We start from the raw sequence: 18,492 nt of genomic DNA, 5'->3' as shown, positions 1-18,492 counted from the left end.
AGGCGCATCTCATTGGTTATACGCCAACGTTACGAACGTATTGCCATACACCCTGTGAAAATGTTGCATATTTCATATAAGTGAGGTACAACCTCTTCCCAAATTACATATTAAATATAATAATTATATACAGTATGTCAATTTTTCAATTTCAATAGATATTTATCGATATTTATCTTTGACTTCTTTTTTGTACTGATTCATATTAATTCATTTAAAGGGAATTAATAAAAAAAACTTCAAATTCTTTGGAAAAACAACAACCAAGGCAACAATTAATTAATTTGATTAATTTAATATTTGGTATGATAACCGGCAGTTTCAATTAGATTTTGCAGGCCTTTCAATTAGATTTTTCATGGAATGGACCAATTTGTATACGTTCGACATATTCTACCATTCCTCCATTATTGATTTAGATACTTTTTAGCTATTCTTTTCTTCAAAAAAGCCCACAAATTTTCAAACACGTTTATGTCGGAACTCTTGGCTGATGTTCTTATAACTTTACCTCAATTGTAGAGAAGCCACATCTGCTTATTATGCTCCTTATGCTTTGGATCGATATATTGGTAAAATTAAAAATTTGGTTTATTCTGAGTGATTAATCTAAATTTTTTAGCCGACTGCCGACTAAGTTTTTTTTTCAATATATTTAATTTTACTTGGTATCCATTGTGCCGTCAAAAAACACCAAGTCTCGTACTCCTCTACTAGAAATGTACCTCTAAACTACAACGGAAAATTTTCCTAAATTAACCGTGGGAGTTTTATTTCGATTTTGTAAAGCTGTCAAGGGCTTGCGCCATACTCTAGTCGGTCCATCGCTATAATAGAGCTTTACATTTTGTCTCGTGGCAAAATATAACGTCGTCTCAATAATCTTCTGGTTCAGATGTGTGATTCAAAGCAAAAGACAGGCCTTTTTATACATTTTCTGCAGACGGCAATGGTTTCTTGCGTGCTGATCTCGATGAATATTTGTGGTACAGTATGGCTTGACGTACTGCTTCATGAGAGGCAACAATACCACACTCCTCGTTAAGCTCTTTTCTCAAGGGAATTCTTGGGTTTTCATCCAATTTTCGAATCATCAAGCATTCTGCATGCCCAGTAATTTTAGTTTTAGGCCCACCTGCACGCTTCTGGTCAAATATACCCTCGTCTTCCGCTCGATTTATAACATTATAAGTTATCTGGCGAGTTACCGACAACATTGCAGAATATTCCTTAACTTTTTAACCTAAGTGGGAGTTATAACATAATAATATCAAAGGATAATCTTTTGCCAGACATTTTAAAATCACAGTAATTAAATCTGGAGTCCGAATAAAGCAAACATTGTTCGCTGAATGATAAAACGACAGCATCAAAGTAATCATTGCAAAACAGAGATAACGGTACATCGAAGTTAATCACGCAATACATTCTAAAGAAATGGAAAAGGAAAAATGTAAAAACAGTTCATTGGCAGTATCGAAATAGTGTGTTCTTTCTTTTTGTCACAAAAAGAAGTCAAAGATAAATAAAGAGTGGTATTTTTTTCTATTGAAATCGAAAAATTTAATTTATTTTTAATGTCAAAACTCATTCTTGACATACTGTATAGTAATATATATAAGGTTTTCGCCCAACATCTTTGACGAGCTTGTGTACTTAGATAAATTAAAATCAGCTGGACAATGTTCAGTCTATTTTTTAAAGGGTAGAAAATGCAACACGCAACGCTATAAATATGTTGAAAAAAAAACATAATATTTTGATAGCGCTGAATAAATGCAACATTATTACGAAAAAAAAATAAACATAATATACTTTTTTGAAATGATTTTGCACTTATTTGGTAGCAATATGTTATAAGTTTATTATAAGTGAAAGAAAGTACATTCTTGTATTCTACCATTCTTGTGAATAAACTGCCAAGCTTCATTTTTATTATTTTGTTTAATTTAAAAATCACATATTCACTAAGCCATTCACCGAACAAGTATCTTCCCTTTTATAAATTAACATTTGACACAGCGTCGCCATGATATCAACCCTGATCTGTAATTTCCGAATGTTTCCCAACATCATATTATTAGTTCAAACAATGCTTACATTTAGTACAATTTAACGGCGGTTTTCTTCTCTCGGTTTTGATATTGCGTTTACCTACTGAATATTTTTATAAAGCTGAGAAGCTGTTGTAATAATTGGAAATATAAATAGAGTATAGTAAATAAGTGTGAAAGAAAAGCAATGAGCTCAAAATTGCCAAAGCCATCGGGACTTAAGCGACCAACGGCGCTAACAAGAAATATACTTCCAATGGATCGCATAAAAACAGCAACGTTGGGGTTTGGTTCAAAAACGGCAAATTTGTCTATAAGTGGAATGGACATTTTCCACCCACTGACTCGTGATCTTACTAATTTACCTAATGGTTCTCAACGTAGAGGTATATATTTCTCCATTTATAGACAAATGAACACAAGTTTTTGCTCGGAAAATATAAAATGACATTAATCTATAAAGTAAAACATTTCACTTTCGGTTACTATAAAAACACTAGAGGTGAAGGAATACGAACATTATAGTCACCGACATCTATGTTCGTTGTATTTTTATCTCTTGTGGTAGATACATTTAAAATAGATAAGAAATCTTTATTTTCTTTTCAAGAACGTGCACGATCGCCAGATATTTCTCGTCCCAATACTGCAAATATCACTGGTGCGTCGCGAAATAGATTGCGCCGTAGCCGGTCGGCCTGTGACATCCGTGACATGAGACCAATGAAACGACCCGAATTGACGCTTGCACCCATTCCCGCCAAGACAACACGCCTTGCAAATACAGGCGCTTCGAATAATACAGCACTACCAACACAAATGTTCGCATTTTCTTCAAACAGTGCAGCTTCAAAACCACCGCGTATTGGAAACTGTACAGCCTCATCAGCAGTAACTAATAGAAAACAATTAACAACACGACCTCTAGCAGGAGCGAATGTTGGAAGCAGCACTTCAGGGCGCACTGCAATTACGAATACAACGACGACAACAGTTGCAACAAAGCTTTCAACTACTAAGAAATGTACGGCGCCTAGTACTGCTACATCTGTTTCAACCACCGGAGCTGGGAAACCCATTAACAAACGCATACCTCCATATGATTTTAAGGCGCGGTATAACGATTTGTTAGAAAGGTACAAAGTACTAAAGGCGAAATATGAAGAAAAGTGTGAACAAATGGGTTCAATGGAAGGAGTACCTGAACAACTTGAGGAGTCTCAAGAACAGTTATTTAAAACTAAAGAGGAACTGAAAAATCTCTATACCGAGCGTGACTGTTTGAGCCAGCAAATCAAATCGCTGAATTTGAAGATTGACTCGATTTCGGGTTCCCTTGTCAAGACTAAGGAGGAATTGGAATTTATATTTAATGAGCACCAGGTCAGTATTTAAATGTACAAAAAATATACCGACAATGTTATTTGACTTGCACTTTTTTTTTTTATAGATACTAAAAGACGCACACACCACAATTACTAACGAAGTCATAGAGTTACGTGAGCGATCGATAAGTTTGGCAGCGGAGAATAAAATATTACAGGAAGATTTGACCGCTTGCAAAGAGCAATTGTTCCATGCCAATTTGGAGCGCAAGGAACTACATAACACAATTATGGATTTGCGCGGCAACATACGTGTATTTTGTCGTGTCCGACCGCCATTGGACTTTGAAAGAGAAAAATTACTTTGTGGTTGGAATTATATCGATGAGTCCACAGTTGAGATACAGAGTTATGATAATAAGAATAAATGTGCCGCGCATACCTTCTCATTCGATCATGTTTTTCATCCAAACTCGAAGCAGGAGGATATTTTCGAAATGGTGTCACCTTTAATACAATCTGCATTGGATGGTTACAATATTTGCATATTTGCGTACGGACAAACAGGCAGTGGCAAAACCTATACTATGGATGGTATTCCAACTAACGTAGGTGTTATTCCGCGTACAGTTGATTTACTTTTCGACTCTATCAAGAATTATAAACGCCTTGGTTGGGACTACGAAATCCGCGTTACTTTTCTAGAAATCTACAATGAAGTGCTATACGATCTGTTAAGCAACGATCAAAAGGATATGGAAATCCGCATGGCCAAACATAACAAGAATGACATATATGTTTCAAATATAACACAGGAGACCGTTGTGACGGCGGCTCGTTTGCGTGAGCTGATGCAAGTGGCAAAAATGAATAGAGCTACAGCTTGCACCGTCGGTAATGAGCGCTCATCGCGTTCACATGCTGTCACAAAAATTGAACTTATTGGCTATCATGCTGAGAAGAACGAAACATCTGTGGGAACGATCAATCTCGTTGACTTGGCCGGCTCTGAGTCACCCAAGACTAGTATACGCATGAACGAAACGAAAAATATAAATCGTTCGCTTTCCGAGCTGACAAATGTCATATTGGCGTTACTGCAAAAACAGGATCATATACCCTACCGCAATTCTAAATTAACACATTTACTAATGCCGTCACTAGGCGGAAATTCAAAAACCTTGATGTTTATAAACGTGGCACCATTTCTAGATTGTTTTGTGGAGTCTGTGAAATCATTGCGTTTTGCGGCCTCTGTAAATTCTTGTAAAATGGCTAAGGCGAAACGTAATCGTTATTTGAATACATCTAGCAACAATTTACTATAGGAATAGTGTCACGGCTATATTTATTAACTTTTAATATTTTTTGTTGTTGTAAAATTCTATCTTGCTCCTATTTTCCGCACATTTTTCGAAACTCATTTAATCTTTTATATTAGTTTTGTACTTTACGTTATTAATTTTTAATAAACCAGTAGGCATCTCAAAAGATTTCTTTTTTTGTTCGACGTTCCCACGGTTCTACGATCCGGATTTATAACCGGCGAATGCCTGTCAGCAACATTTGCCGTAATTGTCTGGTGAATGTTTATGTTGCTACGGCAACAACATTTTTGTTTTTATATTTTCAAAGTTTCATTAATTCTTGTTTATAATAATAACTCTTCGTCATATAGATTTTAGGTACAGTATTGAATCAATTTTAATTTTATCTTTTTTTTTTTAATGTAAATAAAAGTCATAAAACTGAGTCGCAAATAGCCTGTTTAATAACTAAGATCATGCGCGAATTTCAACAAATGCACCAAATAATTTGATTACGTTTGTAAGCTAAATCCATGTTTTTTTACAGCCACAATAGAATTGCCCATATTATAATATGTCGTTCGTTATAACTCATAATCGCTTATGAGCGTAAAACATCTAAAATTTCCTTTGGGACTTGACCAGCGATATTGGAATGAGAAAGTTCGGGAATGGTAGCTAAGACACCTAATCGATTTTTATAATCTACATCAGCTGCATATGAATAGTGCTTGCCGGCTAGGTCGGTGAGAGTGCCACCGTATGCCTCAAGTACTGCTTCAGGTGCACAAGTGTCCCATCGTTTACAACCGGGACTAGCAAAAACATAAGCATGAGCCTTGCCTTCTAACAACTGCAGCACTTTATACCCGGCACCACCAACTTTGATCACTTCTGTTGGTGAGAGCGCATCGAGTGCTTGTTGCACTAAAGGAGTTAAATGTGAACGTGTTGTTGTAATAATCATCTGGTCTTTTGGTGGACTCTTTGGCTCGAATCCACCCGTGCCTAGACCTTTAAGACCCCAAATTGCTCGGCCTATATTACCATTCGATTGTTTATAGTAGGGTTGATAAATGACACCCCCGACCGCACGATCTTTAATAGCCACACCAATAAGCACAGTCACATGTTCTAATAAGCCTGCAAAAATCAATATTTAATTAAGTTACTAAAACACCAATGTAAAAACCCCTACCCTGTGTGTACTCGGATGTGCCATCTAAGGGGTCTACCCATATTACAAAATCTTCCTCTTTAATTTCATGCCATTCCTCAGGGCACTTGTGCGACAAGAACTCCTCATTTTCCTCTGTAACGAGCCACTCGGCCTTGACATCTAAGTTGGAGTCTCCCTCTTCACCGATAATTTTAACATTTGGGAATTTCCGTGAAAGCGATGCAATGATGCATTGTTGTGCCGATCGATCAGCCTCGGTTTGTAAGTCATCCTTACCCTGCCAATCACGTTTACTAAGTCATACATTTATTTACCCACTTGTATGGATATACATATTGCATATGTCTAGGATTATATGTATATACATACATATCCATATATAAAAATATGCAGCGTCGTACCTCTTTTTCCACGATGCCTAGATTTCCACGCTGCATCACATCTCGAATAATTGAACCTGCGCGCGTTGCAGTGCTAATGGATAAAGCCATAATACGCATTACTTGAGGAGTTGTCATTTTTTTAAATTAAAGTAAATCACCATTAAAAAATACTTGAATGAATTTCACGTATTAGTCCAATGTTGAGTGACAACATCGCGGAGCAGTAGAACAGTATATTATCGATTTAACTAGATTTGATAGCATTATCGATTTTTTGATCCTTGTTTTGCAAATAGTAATCGGCTGGAAATACTGGGTTTAAAAGTTTGATTGGTATAAACGACTGATAAATCAAAAATATTGAAAACACTTTTTCTGGACAAATATTCACATCGAATATTGCACCATTGCAACAGTGTTATAACACGTAACTGTAATTCAATATTTTTATCGAAAAATGCGCTATCATTTGGAGTAGAAAAATTCATCTCGCGCAAAAGATTTAATGAACTCGTAAACATTTTCGCACGGTAATAATTTTATATCTGTAGTGTGCCCAATGGCCGACACTTCGGCCTATTCATACGATCGTTTATTACGATTTTCAACGTCATTTTTTGAGAGAGGAGTGCAGTGATCAATTTTTGGCGTTGAAGCACCACACTTAGCCACTGTGAAATATTAGTAAAACGACTTCCAACGGGGCCGTCTATCCTTGCAATATGAATTTCGTGAAGGCCGTCCAAAAACTGTTGTGTCAGAAACAATCGATGCTGTGCGTCAATTGATAACGCAAGATTGTCTTGTCGAGATAGAGGCATCCCTAAGCATTATAAGGGCCAGGACACATTCAATATTGCATGATTACTTGGTTGTAAAAAAGATTTGTTCTCCTTGGATACCGCATAATTTGACAACTGTCCAAAAAAAGGACTCGTGTCAATTGGTATAAAGTTATGTTGAAGAAATTTAGCGTCGGTGGTTCAAAGTACGTCGTAACAGTTGACGAATCTTGGATCTGCGCATGGGTGTTTCAAGACGAGCTGAATCCAACAAAAGTTCGAGGGCGAAGCACCTCAAAGCAAACTGGCTCCTTTTTTTTCGGAAAACTTTGTTGTCTCGCAGCTGTACCACTAGAAAAATTTAAAACAGTCAAGTTCTGGTGGTGCATAACCTTTTATTTGCCAGAAGTTTTCAGAGAATTAAGGAAAACCATCCGCCGAAAACGAATCATCCTTCACCAAGGCAATGCGAACTTTCAGGTATCGGCTCACATAAGAGAGTTTTTGAACACTCAAAAAATAGAATTAATGGGTCATCAGCTTAATAGCCGTAATTTTATTTCTTTTCCTAACATCAAAAATAAAATTTGAGGACAATGCTGTTGAAGCCTTCAAACAACTCGTTCACTTCGGAGTGGCAAAAGTACTTGGAAAATTGGTTCAAGTTATTGCAAAAGAACACTGAAAAAAATACAGTAATTTTCATCGTTATTTAGTGCATTCAGCGCAAGAACAACTCTCTTTATTAGATCCCAATATCTTTAGGTTGGTCTGGCCATTAAAATCTCTCTGCGCGTGAGCTCCGATTTTTGGCTGTTTTTTCTTCTTTTAGAATTTCTGTATAGAACATTCTGAACTTTGTATGATAAAAGCACTTCTTACTTTTCAACTTTACTAACAAAAGTTACCCAATATATTAGAATTTTTCCTAAAAGGCGCTCTTATTTTGTTTGGAACGTCAGGACTTTTAAATCCTTTTTCTTTGACATTCTTTATGAGTAGGGTACAATATTTTGCGGAGATACTTAATAACGAGAAAGTTATCGAGAAATCAGTATAGGACCGTGCCACGATATACAGAATGCATAGGTGTGACCAACATTAGACTGCTCTCAGTTATTTTGAAGGAATCAGCGGATTTGCTGAAGTAAGCGGGGCTATGACAGCGGATTATTTACAAAAACTGAAATTCTGTTGTAGTTCAAGCAAGACGCAATATAGAAACACTCATATTTAGAACGAGTAACATTCCAAAAAGCCTTAGGACTATCTTTGAGTACACATTAAAGTTTATTTATATAATGATTATAAAGAAGTTTTTTCAATACACTTGAAACTTGAAACTACTTCACATACCGTCTAGATAGATGTTGTTCATGCTAGATTTATTAAGTTTACGATAGTTCAGATATAGGTATGTTTTTAAAACATCTACAGTTCTTCGTTTTTGACGCAATTTCTCCTTCCGAAGAAAAACAGTTGTTATTATTTTGATAAAAGAATGTGAACAGGCATTGTTCTTCATAGTCAAAATTCGGCAACAGTTCAAATTAGAACACCCTACTAATTGAAAGAATTCTGTTTACTTGAGTCGCCCTGCAATACGCTAATGTTTCATATTCGACACTGCCAAAGTTGCACGACTTCATTTTGGGAACATTATTTTTAAACGTTTACCGCATAGTTTTGTATAAAAAAGTATTTTTCCACAGGTTTATTCTAAGCTGTTTTACAGAAAACGTTTATAGGAAGAAAATGTTTGTTTATTAATTTTTCTATGTATTTTTAAATACTTAACCTCAAATGTTTACACAGGGCACTCGTAAAACCAAAGTCTGAATTGACGCCTGAAGAACTGGCACGCCAGGAGGAGGAAGAATTCAATACTGGCCCACTATCCGTACTAACACAATCTGTGAAGAATAATACACAAGTTCTAATTAATTGCCGCAATAACAAAAAGCTGCTTGGACGCGTTAAGGCTTTCGATCGCCACTGTAATATGGTATTGGAGAGTGTGAAGGAAATGTGGACTGAGTTGCCGCGCACAGGCAAAGGGAAGAAAAAAGTTAAGCCGGTTAACAAAGACCGGTTCATATCAAAAATGTTTTTGCGCGGAGATTCGGTTATATTGGTATTACGAAATCCCTTGGCTACTGCCGCTGGAAAGTGAGAGTCGCTTAATGAAGCATATTTAGTGAATAAATAATTAGGTCTAAGTCTAACTGGGAGTGAATAAACTCAGTACTAATTGATAAAAAAACAGTAAAAAGGTATATTTTTTATTTAGTATTTTGTATGGTTAATTGTAACAGTTGTAACGTTTTTAAATTGTGTTCCTGTCTTCCACACTGCAACTATTAATATTTTTAATTGCCGGATAATTGCTTGTGAACAGTGGGTACATATTCATCCCATTGGGCTTGATAAAAATTTGCTGCCACGGGCTCACCGAGGCCATATTTCTCAGCAAAACCGGCAGCACGGAATTTCGGACGGCCATTACGACTATTATTGCCCACTCGTTCTTCAAGGAATTCCAGTTTACCCGCTTGTTTGTATAGTAGAAATACATATCGATGCAGACCGGTGCCCTGCGGTGGCCCTGATCCCACATAAGCGGCCAGAACTTCACCTTGGGAAATATCATTGCCTGGAATATTACCAACTAGCCAGTGTTTGAACTCGCGAAATGTTGGTTCCCTACGACTTGGTGCATCTGGATCTGTCATTATGAGAGTATAAAAAGCATCATGATCTGCGGCCCATTCAACTAATGGCTGCGATTTCACTTGTGTTGGAGTTAGTTCTGCGCCTGGTTGTACTTCTAAGGCGTTGTCATATGTCACCTATTTGTTTCAAAATGGGGGAAAAAACATTTTTAAAACTTTTATGCAATTGTGCGATTTCATAAACACCTTGAGAAACTGGTTAGGCGCGCTTGGTATAACATCGGGAACCACTTCAAGTAGCTCAAAGATATGTTTTACTTCACTAGATTCCTTTGCCTTGATGCTGGCCATGATGCACAAAAAGCACAATGCCTTTATAGTCTTAAAGTTCGACATTAGACGTATCCTCTATATTCATTAATTGTGAAGCAAAAGTGGAAATTGTGCATCTAAGCAGAATTTATTAAACAAATACAAAGTATTTCATATACTATATCAAATATAATCCATTACAAATGTGTATAAAACATACCTGTTGCCTTCAAAATGCACCAACTTAGTAAAATGTTGACTAGTTAGAAAAAACTCGTTTTATAAAAGCTTTCCGGAGAAAGCTATCAACCTATTAAGCTTCTGACAATTTTTTGTTTTTCTTTTTAAGTAATATGCAGTACACATACATACGTATGCATGCCTGCGTATTTATTAAGTAGATACGCTAAACTTACAAGTTGATGTAGTTAAGCTATTGTGGATTATTGTTTGGGAAGGATGCAGTTTACTTCAGAAATAATCATTTTTAAACCTCATCACTTCTTGCCCGCTAATTGTTTGTGCACTGTCGGCACATACTCATCCCATTCCGCTTGAAAAAAATTACCACCAATTGGATCACCCAATTTGTGTTTCTTTGCAAATTTTGCTACACTAAAATTTGGCCGATTTTGACTGCTGTTTTTTGGTATGCGCGGTTCTTGAAATCGTATTTTAGTTGGTTGTTTGTAAATTAAGAAGACATAACGATGCAGTCCTGTTCCCTTGGGCGGCCCAGAACCCACATAAGCGGTCAACACATCTCCTTTGCTTATTTCTGCGCCTGGTATATTGGCAACCAGCCAGTGATGAAATTCACGAAATCTCGGGTCCTTGCGGCTGGGTGCATCTGGATCAGTCATTACGAGCAAATAAAAGGCATCACTTTCCGCATCCCATTCTACCGTCGGTGGTGTGGCCACTTGTGTGGGTGTTAGTTCAATGCCATTTTCTGCCACCACACCTTTGTAGGTGACCTAAAATGGAATTAGCAGTTTATTATTTACACAAATCGAGCGAACTCGAGTTTCAGAACCTTTAGAAAATTCTTTGGCGCCGAAGGTATAACGTCCGGCACAACTTGGTGCTGTTTGAAAATCTCCTGTATGTTGACAGCAGTCGACGCTACAGCCATGGGTGCTCTCCCAAACGTTTTCCCTATTAGAATTAGACAGATGATCTGAAAGGCCGGGAATATTTGTTTTGTTCTGCACATTCTTACAGTGGCTTAATCTTTTTGTTGCGCAGTTTTTTTTCTGTAAACCTATAAAGTAAAATTGAAAATAAATTATTTCTTGTTTGCTATAATGTAAAATTCTATTGAATTTCTTTTCCCATTTGGTTGTTTGGCAATAAATTCCATAAGTGGATGTGTTCATTTGTCAATCGAAATAATTCAAAGTTATAGTGGCAGCCAAAATTCTTTTGAATTTGTGAACTCTCGGTGATACAAAATCTGTGCACCAGACCACCATCGAAAATTATAGAACAGGATAAGCGCCGAATTTCGTGCATTGTAAAAAATATAGGATCGCTTAGAACCATGAAATCAACGACGAATTTGCAGAATGCTCCGGTAAAAAAGTTTCCAATAGGTCCTACTAAGGCTGCTATGTGGCATGGGATATAAAAGCCTTTTGCTTTAAAAATTGGCGGTACCAAATTGACACAGTAACGGCTTTAGTCAAGTTGTTGTTGTAGCAGCAATACAAGCCCTGTCAGTGTAGTGTATATCACCGGCCGTCTTCGTCTAACTCATTTAAATGTAGGCTCGGGAAACATGCCAGGTAGGATCCAGAGCCAAAGGTGTGTTAGGTGAGTGAGTAAGTTTGATGGGGCATGCGAAAAGGTGGTTAGTATCGTGCGGGGCCTTCACATGTAGGACATATGTTGGGGTCAATTCGGGATAAGTAGGAGGTTAACCTGCTACAATATCCGGAACGTGTTACGCGGGTCTCACGAAGAAGCTGGAGTTCTTCATCTGCTGTAGGTGGTGGTTTGGCTCCGATTACGGCATTTAGGGGTCGGGAGATTAAGAAGGTGGTGATGGTCTACCGATAAATGTCGTTTATTGTCTGTACGTTTTGTCCTGAATCTCGTCGGCGTAATTGAGGAGGTGTCTCCGACGTGTCTGGGAGGCGGCTCTGACTCAAGCAGGTGTCTGCAAGGGTGAAACCTTTAGTCAAGTTCAAAATCCCACTTGCGTTGCAATTTCAAAGAGAGCAACGCTCTACCCGCGCTGGGATGTTAAACCTTAGTCTTCATGAAATTCTTCGATTTGAAAAGGTTAAAGTGGACTCCAAGGGCTTTTGTTACTCTTGGTACCAAAAATAAGTATTCGGCCATACTTCGTAGCTGAAGTTATTACCAGTTGAGCTCACATAACGCACGGGATTGATGCCCATATTCCACTATCCGAAATCCACTATTCCGCTAGATTTTGATATTTTCCACTACTACACACCTCAATCACACCAAAACCAAATAGTCAATTGAACTTACAAACTATCTTCATTATCTAAACACTTTACGCGTAAACTGCCCTAACATTTCGACACTCCGACTAGTGGAGACCACAATACTCTTATCATACCCTCCAGTAGACTGCCTAAGCCCCTCCACTCCCAAGATTTCTAATGTCTGAGTACATCGGTTACTCCATAAACGAATTACTTCACTTAACGACAGGTGTTTCCTATGCAATCATTGAAACGGATGAATCCATCTTAAGAGCTGACCTCACAGCGCATAGAGTGTGTTATATCGCACCATGTGTTAACTGCAAAAAATTCATTTGTAAAGCTCATTTTGAGACATCGATCAGACGCGTTAAATTTTTTAAATAAACGTAAGAGCTCTATATTTTGTACTTTTATAAATTAATTTTATATTTATTAATTAAAAAAATGTTATATTCCTTGAATTTTAATCAAAATATTTTCCTTCATATATTGGGCTATGCTGACCCATTAATTATTGTGCTTTACTCGGTGCTGGCACTTACTAAGCAACGGTTTGAACCATTTTTTTGAATTTCAATATTTTAACTCCCACTGTAATACAGGCATTTGCGTTTTCCATAGGCTGTCAATTTAGTTGAGAAGATGAAAGCCAGTACGTTTGTATGTATGTATACCCTATGATCAGAAAGTACCAGGAATGTTTAAATTAAGCAAAACAGAGTTAAATTTCAGGCAAATTTATTTTTTCTTTTTCAAAATATTACCCGTATAAAGCAACAATAATGTGCCAACGTTTAACCCAGTCCTCCATGCACCCTTGATAGGCCGACGAAGGGATGACCTTCAGATCCTTTGTCGCATTGTCTTTGATCTCCTCTATCGACTGAAATCTCCTTCCACGAAGTGGTAACTTCAACTTGGAAAGCAAAAAGAAGTCGCACGGAGCCATATCAGGTGAATACGGTGCTTGCACGACGGTATTTACTTGGTGTTTGGTCAAATAATTCAGCACAATTTCCGCCCGTTTGCGACGTAAAGCATCTCTCAAACACCTTAAAACGGATGAATATTATTCTTTATTGACTGTCTGGCCCCATGGAAGGTACTTATGGTGCACTACGCCTTGGCAATCGAAGAAAACAGTCAACATCACTTTTTTGTACTTTTTGATCATAGGGTATATGTATGTAAATATGAACGTTCTTTTATATAATATACCATATTTATTTGAGCAAACAAAGGATAGTTTAAAAAATGTTTATATTAGGGCTATTCCGTTGTAAGGGGTGTGACATTTTTACTCATTTGTTAACACGCACATTCAAATATTTCAAAAAGTAGGTAATACCGTTTGGTGCCACTTATGGACTGGGGGAATCAATCAATCAATATCGCCAATGAATGACGTTATGATAAACGACTCTTTGAAGGCCGTGATCTCAACAACATTTCTTTCTAACAAGACGGCGGACGGCGCTACTTGCCATACAACTCATGAAACAATGGATTCACTGCTGTCTACTTTTGAGTAAATATTTTTATCTATGAAACTTCTTTATCAAATCAGCTAAACTTGGCATTCACATTGCATTTGACCGTATTTGCTCTTATCAATCAAGAGTTTGAAAATTAAGGTAATCAGACTAAAACCCCATCCAATTCGCGTCCGACCGGTGTGTGCGGGTTAGACTCTCTATCCTTAACGTGTGACTGTTTGGTGCGGTTTATGGTCCGGCGGAGTCATTGGACCTTAGTTTTTCGAAAATGAAACTGCATCAACAGTTACGGTGAATGAATTGCGCTATCGAGAGATGATTAACGGTTTTTTATGGCCGGAATTGGATGGTATTGATCTGGACAACGTTTATTTTCAACAAGACGGCGCTACGTGCCACACAAGCAACGAAACCAATTGGTCTTTTATCAAAATAACAACCCTTTATTAGCAGGACTCGGGTTGGTTACGGGTCTGATACCTAAAGCGGCATGAAGCATCAAATAACAGAAAAAGCTATTTTATAAACATTAATAATTGCATGACCCAGATATTTGGACGGTTGCGAGTTTCAGTGCAATACATTCCTTCAAAAAAGTACCGAGAATTGTTCAATAAAACGCAAAATAATTGTTTAATCATCAAAATTTATTAATGTCGCCTTCAAAATAGGTTTCATTCGAAGCAATACACATATGCCAACGATTAGTCCAGTCATCAATTCATCTTTTAAACGCGATTGAAGAGATCTTCTTCAGCTCCTACCGACTCAAAGCGGCGTCCGCAGAGTGGCAATTTAAGTTTTGGGCAAAGGAAAAAGTCACAGGGGGCTAAATCCGGTGAATATGGTGGTTGTTCGATGATATTTGTCGAGCATGCTCGAGTGCTCACAATATGAGCCTTGTGAGACGGTGCGTTTTCCTGGTGTAAGATCTATGAGTTTTCTTTCCATAAATTAGGCCGTTTCCTGCGCACATTCTCTCTCAAACGTTGCATAACCCCCAAATAATATTCTTCATTTGCCATAGAACCATTTGGAACGAATTCCGAGTGCACAATACAATGATAATCAAAGAAAACTTTCACTTTTGACATACTTTGACGTGGTTTTTTGGGTTTCGACTCATGTGGATAGCGCCATCCAGCCGTCTGTTGACTGGTTTGCATGCCAAACTCATATACCCATATACTCACCTGTTATGATGTGCTGGATAAACGTTGGGTCCGAAATCACTTGCTCAAGCATATCTTCGTCTTCAGTCACCTTCTTCCGATAGATTTTTGAAAGAAATTCAGCTTTCTTGGAACGAGTCGAGCAGTCACGTGTCTCATGCCCAATTGATGGTGTAAAATGTTGCGAATTGATTCATCAGAAACGCTAAGGTCACGAGCTACCTCCCTCAAACTTAGATGATGGCAACATTTCTTTGGCTTTGTAGACGTTTTCATCCGTTGAAGACGTTGATGGGCGACCAGATCGGGGCAAATCTTCCCCGACTTCTCGGCCCTCTGCAAAAGTCTTATACCACTCGTAGACCTGTGTTTTTGACAAAGCACACTCGCTATAGGCTTTCGGCAACATTTTCAACGATTTTCAACACGAAATCCCGTTCAAAACACAAAAATTAAGACAAATTCTATATTCGATATTTTTATCCATAGGGAAAATCGCAGAGCACACCTGCGCTTAACTGATATAATTAAATGCCAAAAACAAGCTAATTGACGGATCACGCCAAAACTCTGCGACACTATAGAGGACAGTTGTACCAACATTCCAGCAAAAAAAAGTTAGACTTATGTTTAACGCTTTTTAAATGAACAATTCCCGAAATCTTTTTGACAGAATGTATGTGCCATAATAAACTTGTATGTATGTACGTGTGTATGTATGGTTTTTTGCATGTATACTGGCATGCAAATTAACCATTTATATTTTCTAGACAACAAATATTTCTTTGCATCAGTAGATTTCTAGTATTTCTTTGCACCAGTTATATAGCTGTTGTTAATTAAATTATGCGAAATCTTATCAATATTAGAATAAAAGCCTCACCTCTTGCAAAAGAACCAGATTAATGCAGGTATTTTGATATTAAAAGTCGAACGTCTTAAATTTCATACAAATTGAGACCAATAAATTTAAAGGGTAAGGTTGCTACCTCAAAAGGGACCATAGAGGGAAATTACAGGGTCGATGAACTAGCGAGACTTGGTACTAAATTAACTGATGAGTATACAGACCTCTTATACAGGGCCTTTACAAACATGTAAGCTACTTATTTTTTTAGAAACTTGTAAGAGCAGATGTGCAATAATGAAAGAGGGCGTAACCGAACCTATCTGCAGAATCGCCCGGACAATTGTGATCGACTCTTAGCGCTAAAGGCGTAGCCAAAATAAGCATAAACTTAACGCCCAGAATTACGTTCTAACGGGGCGCTGTCAAATAGGCAGAAACGCCCAGAGGACGAACGTGCAGCCACTTCTTCAGAAGCTGTCTGGATGAGGAAGAGACGATTTTGTACTTTCTGTGTCGATGTTTTGCTCTATCCAGACGAAGGCTTACTATTTTAGGTAGATAATCTTTCAATGAGTTGGAAGATCTCACCTCATTGAAAATTAGGGGCCTTCCAAAGTTTATGTACGGTTCACATTGGTTTCCGGAGAGATAAGGACAAGTTTTCAACGCGACGTCACAATGGGATATAAGCCTTAGTGTGTACCGCAGTGGAAAATGGCGACGACTAAATCGAACGTAACATTGTTATTCAATGAAATCTATTTTTATAAAAAATTAACGACCAAATTTTGGCATGAAAATTAGAACGAATATTATAAAAAGATAAATTGACTAAAGTGACTATGAATAATCTTGGAACATAAATAAGATTTTTCACGATCTAGTTATCAGCGTTACTTAGTGGGCCCATTTTTTGATTGTTCAGAGAGCTGGCTGAGGACTTGAACATCGCTTGTGGATCCGTTCAAGAGAGTCTTGCATTGTCGCTCCAAAGTTGGTCTCAGTTTTCTTGGACCAGGAACCTAAATTTCATGCAGAAAAACGGACTGCGTTGATATTGCCAAATACATTATTTCTAAGGCTGAATCCGACTCAACATTCATCAAACGCATCATTACTGGATACGTGACATGGGTTTATGAGTACGATACGCAATCCGGACATCAAGCGAGTGAGTGGAGAACTCCGAATGAGACCAAAAAAACCGCTTCGGTTTCAGTGAAAAAAGAGAGCGATAGTCATGGTTTTTATGGATTACAACGAAATTGTACGCCACCAAGTTTTGCTAGAAGGTCAGACAGTTTATAAGGACTATTATTTGGGCGTTATGAAACGTTTAGGGTTAAGCAAATCGCCAAAAAAAGAAAGAATTTATAGGAAAACAACTCGTGGGGTTTGCACCATGAAAACGCTCCGTCGCACAGTGCCATCATTACCCATGAATTTTTGACCAAGAAAAAAGGAATACCATCCAACAGCCATCGAATTCACCTAATATGGTTCGCTGCGATTTCTTTTTTTTTTTCTTGATCGAGTCAAAAAACGACTACGGGGAACGCGTTTTAACAGCCGAAAGAAAGGACAAATCGAAGACGGCTCTGATAGCTATACCGGAAATAGAGTTTCAGAAATGTTTCGAGAGCTGGATCAAATGGTGGCATAAGTGCGTTGCAGTTGATGGGGAGTACTTTGAAGGCGATAATATCACTTTTGAGCAATAAACTTGTATTTTGATTTTTTTGACTACAATACGGGAACTTTTTGACCAAGTAGATATGAAATACATGGGTTGAAAAGTGCCGGGCTTAACACATAGTGGTCTAGAAATTTCGTTTTTTTTGATAGGTCGAAAGCATAGGCTTTTAAGATTAAACGAGGTGTGTTCAAAAAGAATCGCGATCATTATTCATTAATGTCTATTTTACCCCCTTCAAAGTAATCCCCATGAGATGTTATGCACTTGTGCCAACGTTTTTTCCAATCTTCGAAGCACTTCAAAAAATCATTTTTTTTATTTTGTTCAGCTCCTCCTTCGATGTCTCGTCAATCATAGCGTAGCGTCGTCCTTTCATGGGCCTCTTCAGTTTCGGGAACAAGAAAAAGTCACAGGGGGCCAGATCTGGGGAATACGGTGGCTGTGGCATCATTGGTGTATTGTTTTTGGCCAAAAAGTGGCGCACAAGCAACGATGTGTGACGGCGTTAGGGGCGTTATCGTGATCCAAGAGCCAATTTTTATTCTTCCACAATTTCGTGCGCTTCTGGCGGATTGCTTCGGGCAAATTGCGCATAACTTGCAGGTAATATTCCCTATTGACCGTTTCACCCTGTGGCAAAAACTCATGATGCATAACGCAGCTGCAATAGAAGAAAACGGCAAGCAAAACGTTTACATTCGACCGAACTTGGCGCGCTATTTTCGGTCTTGGTTCGTGCGGCACTTTCCATTGAGATAATTGAGCTTTGGTTTCCACGTCATAACCATAAACCCACGATTC

General features: G+C 37.9%; 5 protein-coding genes across 7 annotated transcripts; 2 read left to right on the top strand and 3 right to left on the bottom strand.

Annotated features, from left to right (window-relative positions):
• The first annotated feature begins 2,101 nt into the window (after positions 1-2,101).
• LOC128855641 (protein claret segregational) lies at positions 2,102-5,058 on the top strand. The gene is made up of 3 exons (XM_054090700.1): positions 2,102-2,440; positions 2,665-3,437; positions 3,505-5,058. The coding sequence occupies exons 1-3, from the start codon at positions 2,242-2,244 to the stop codon at positions 4,705-4,707; spliced, it is 2,175 nt and encodes a 724-aa protein (XP_053946675.1). The 5' UTR covers positions 2,102-2,241; the 3' UTR covers positions 4,708-5,058.
• Positions 5,059-5,127: 69 nt separating this feature from the next.
• LOC128855642 (3'(2'),5'-bisphosphate nucleotidase 1) lies at positions 5,128-6,484 on the bottom strand. The gene is made up of 3 exons (XM_054090701.1): positions 6,268-6,484; positions 5,885-6,143; positions 5,128-5,829 (listed from the first exon to the last, which is right to left on the bottom strand). Exons 1-3 carry the CDS (start codon positions 6,382-6,384, stop codon positions 5,288-5,290), a joined length of 918 nt encoding a protein of 305 aa, XP_053946676.1. The 5' UTR covers positions 6,385-6,484; the 3' UTR covers positions 5,128-5,287.
• Positions 6,485-8,621: 2,137 nt separating this feature from the next.
• Positions 8,622-9,303, top strand: LOC128855640 (probable small nuclear ribonucleoprotein Sm D2). Its single transcript, XM_054090699.1, has 2 exons — positions 8,622-8,788; positions 8,847-9,303. Coding segments are annotated over exons 1-2 (360 nt in total). The 5' UTR covers positions 8,622-8,786; the 3' UTR covers positions 9,205-9,303.
• On the bottom strand, positions 9,280-10,318 carry LOC128855639 (protein D2-like). Of its 2 annotated transcripts, none has more exons than XM_054090697.1 (3): positions 10,236-10,318; positions 9,950-10,152; positions 9,280-9,880 (listed from the first exon to the last, which is right to left on the bottom strand). In XM_054090697.1, exons 2-3 carry the CDS (start codon positions 10,097-10,099, stop codon positions 9,401-9,403), a joined length of 630 nt encoding a protein of 209 aa, XP_053946672.1. In that variant the 5' UTR covers positions 10,100-10,152; positions 10,236-10,318; the 3' UTR covers positions 9,280-9,400. The 2 variants fall into 2 exon arrangements, with proteins under 2 accessions (XP_053946672.1, XP_053946673.1); XM_054090698.1 differs by having other exon boundaries at positions 9,950-10,111; positions 10,236-10,289.
• Positions 10,319-10,461: 143 nt separating this feature from the next.
• On the bottom strand, positions 10,462-11,514 carry LOC128855638 (protein D2-like). 2 transcript variants are annotated; one of them, XM_054090695.1, is made up of 3 exons: positions 11,238-11,514; positions 11,052-11,195; positions 10,462-10,992 (listed from the first exon to the last, which is right to left on the bottom strand). In XM_054090695.1, the coding sequence occupies exons 2-3, from the start codon at positions 11,148-11,150 to the stop codon at positions 10,513-10,515; spliced, it is 579 nt and encodes a 192-aa protein (XP_053946670.1). In that variant the 5' UTR covers positions 11,151-11,195; positions 11,238-11,514; the 3' UTR covers positions 10,462-10,512. The 2 variants fall into 2 exon arrangements, with proteins under 2 accessions (XP_053946670.1, XP_053946669.1); XM_054090694.1 differs by having other exon boundaries at positions 11,052-11,173; positions 11,238-11,512.
• Positions 11,515-18,492: the final 6,978 nt, after the last annotated feature.

The sequence above is a fragment of the Anastrepha ludens genome, chromosome 2, assembly GCF_028408465.1.
Source record: "Anastrepha ludens isolate Willacy chromosome 2, idAnaLude1.1, whole genome shotgun sequence".
NCBI classification, from domain to species: Eukaryota; Metazoa; Arthropoda; class Insecta; order Diptera; family Tephritidae; genus Anastrepha; species Anastrepha ludens.
This window is presented reverse-complemented; position numbering and strand designations above follow the sequence as displayed.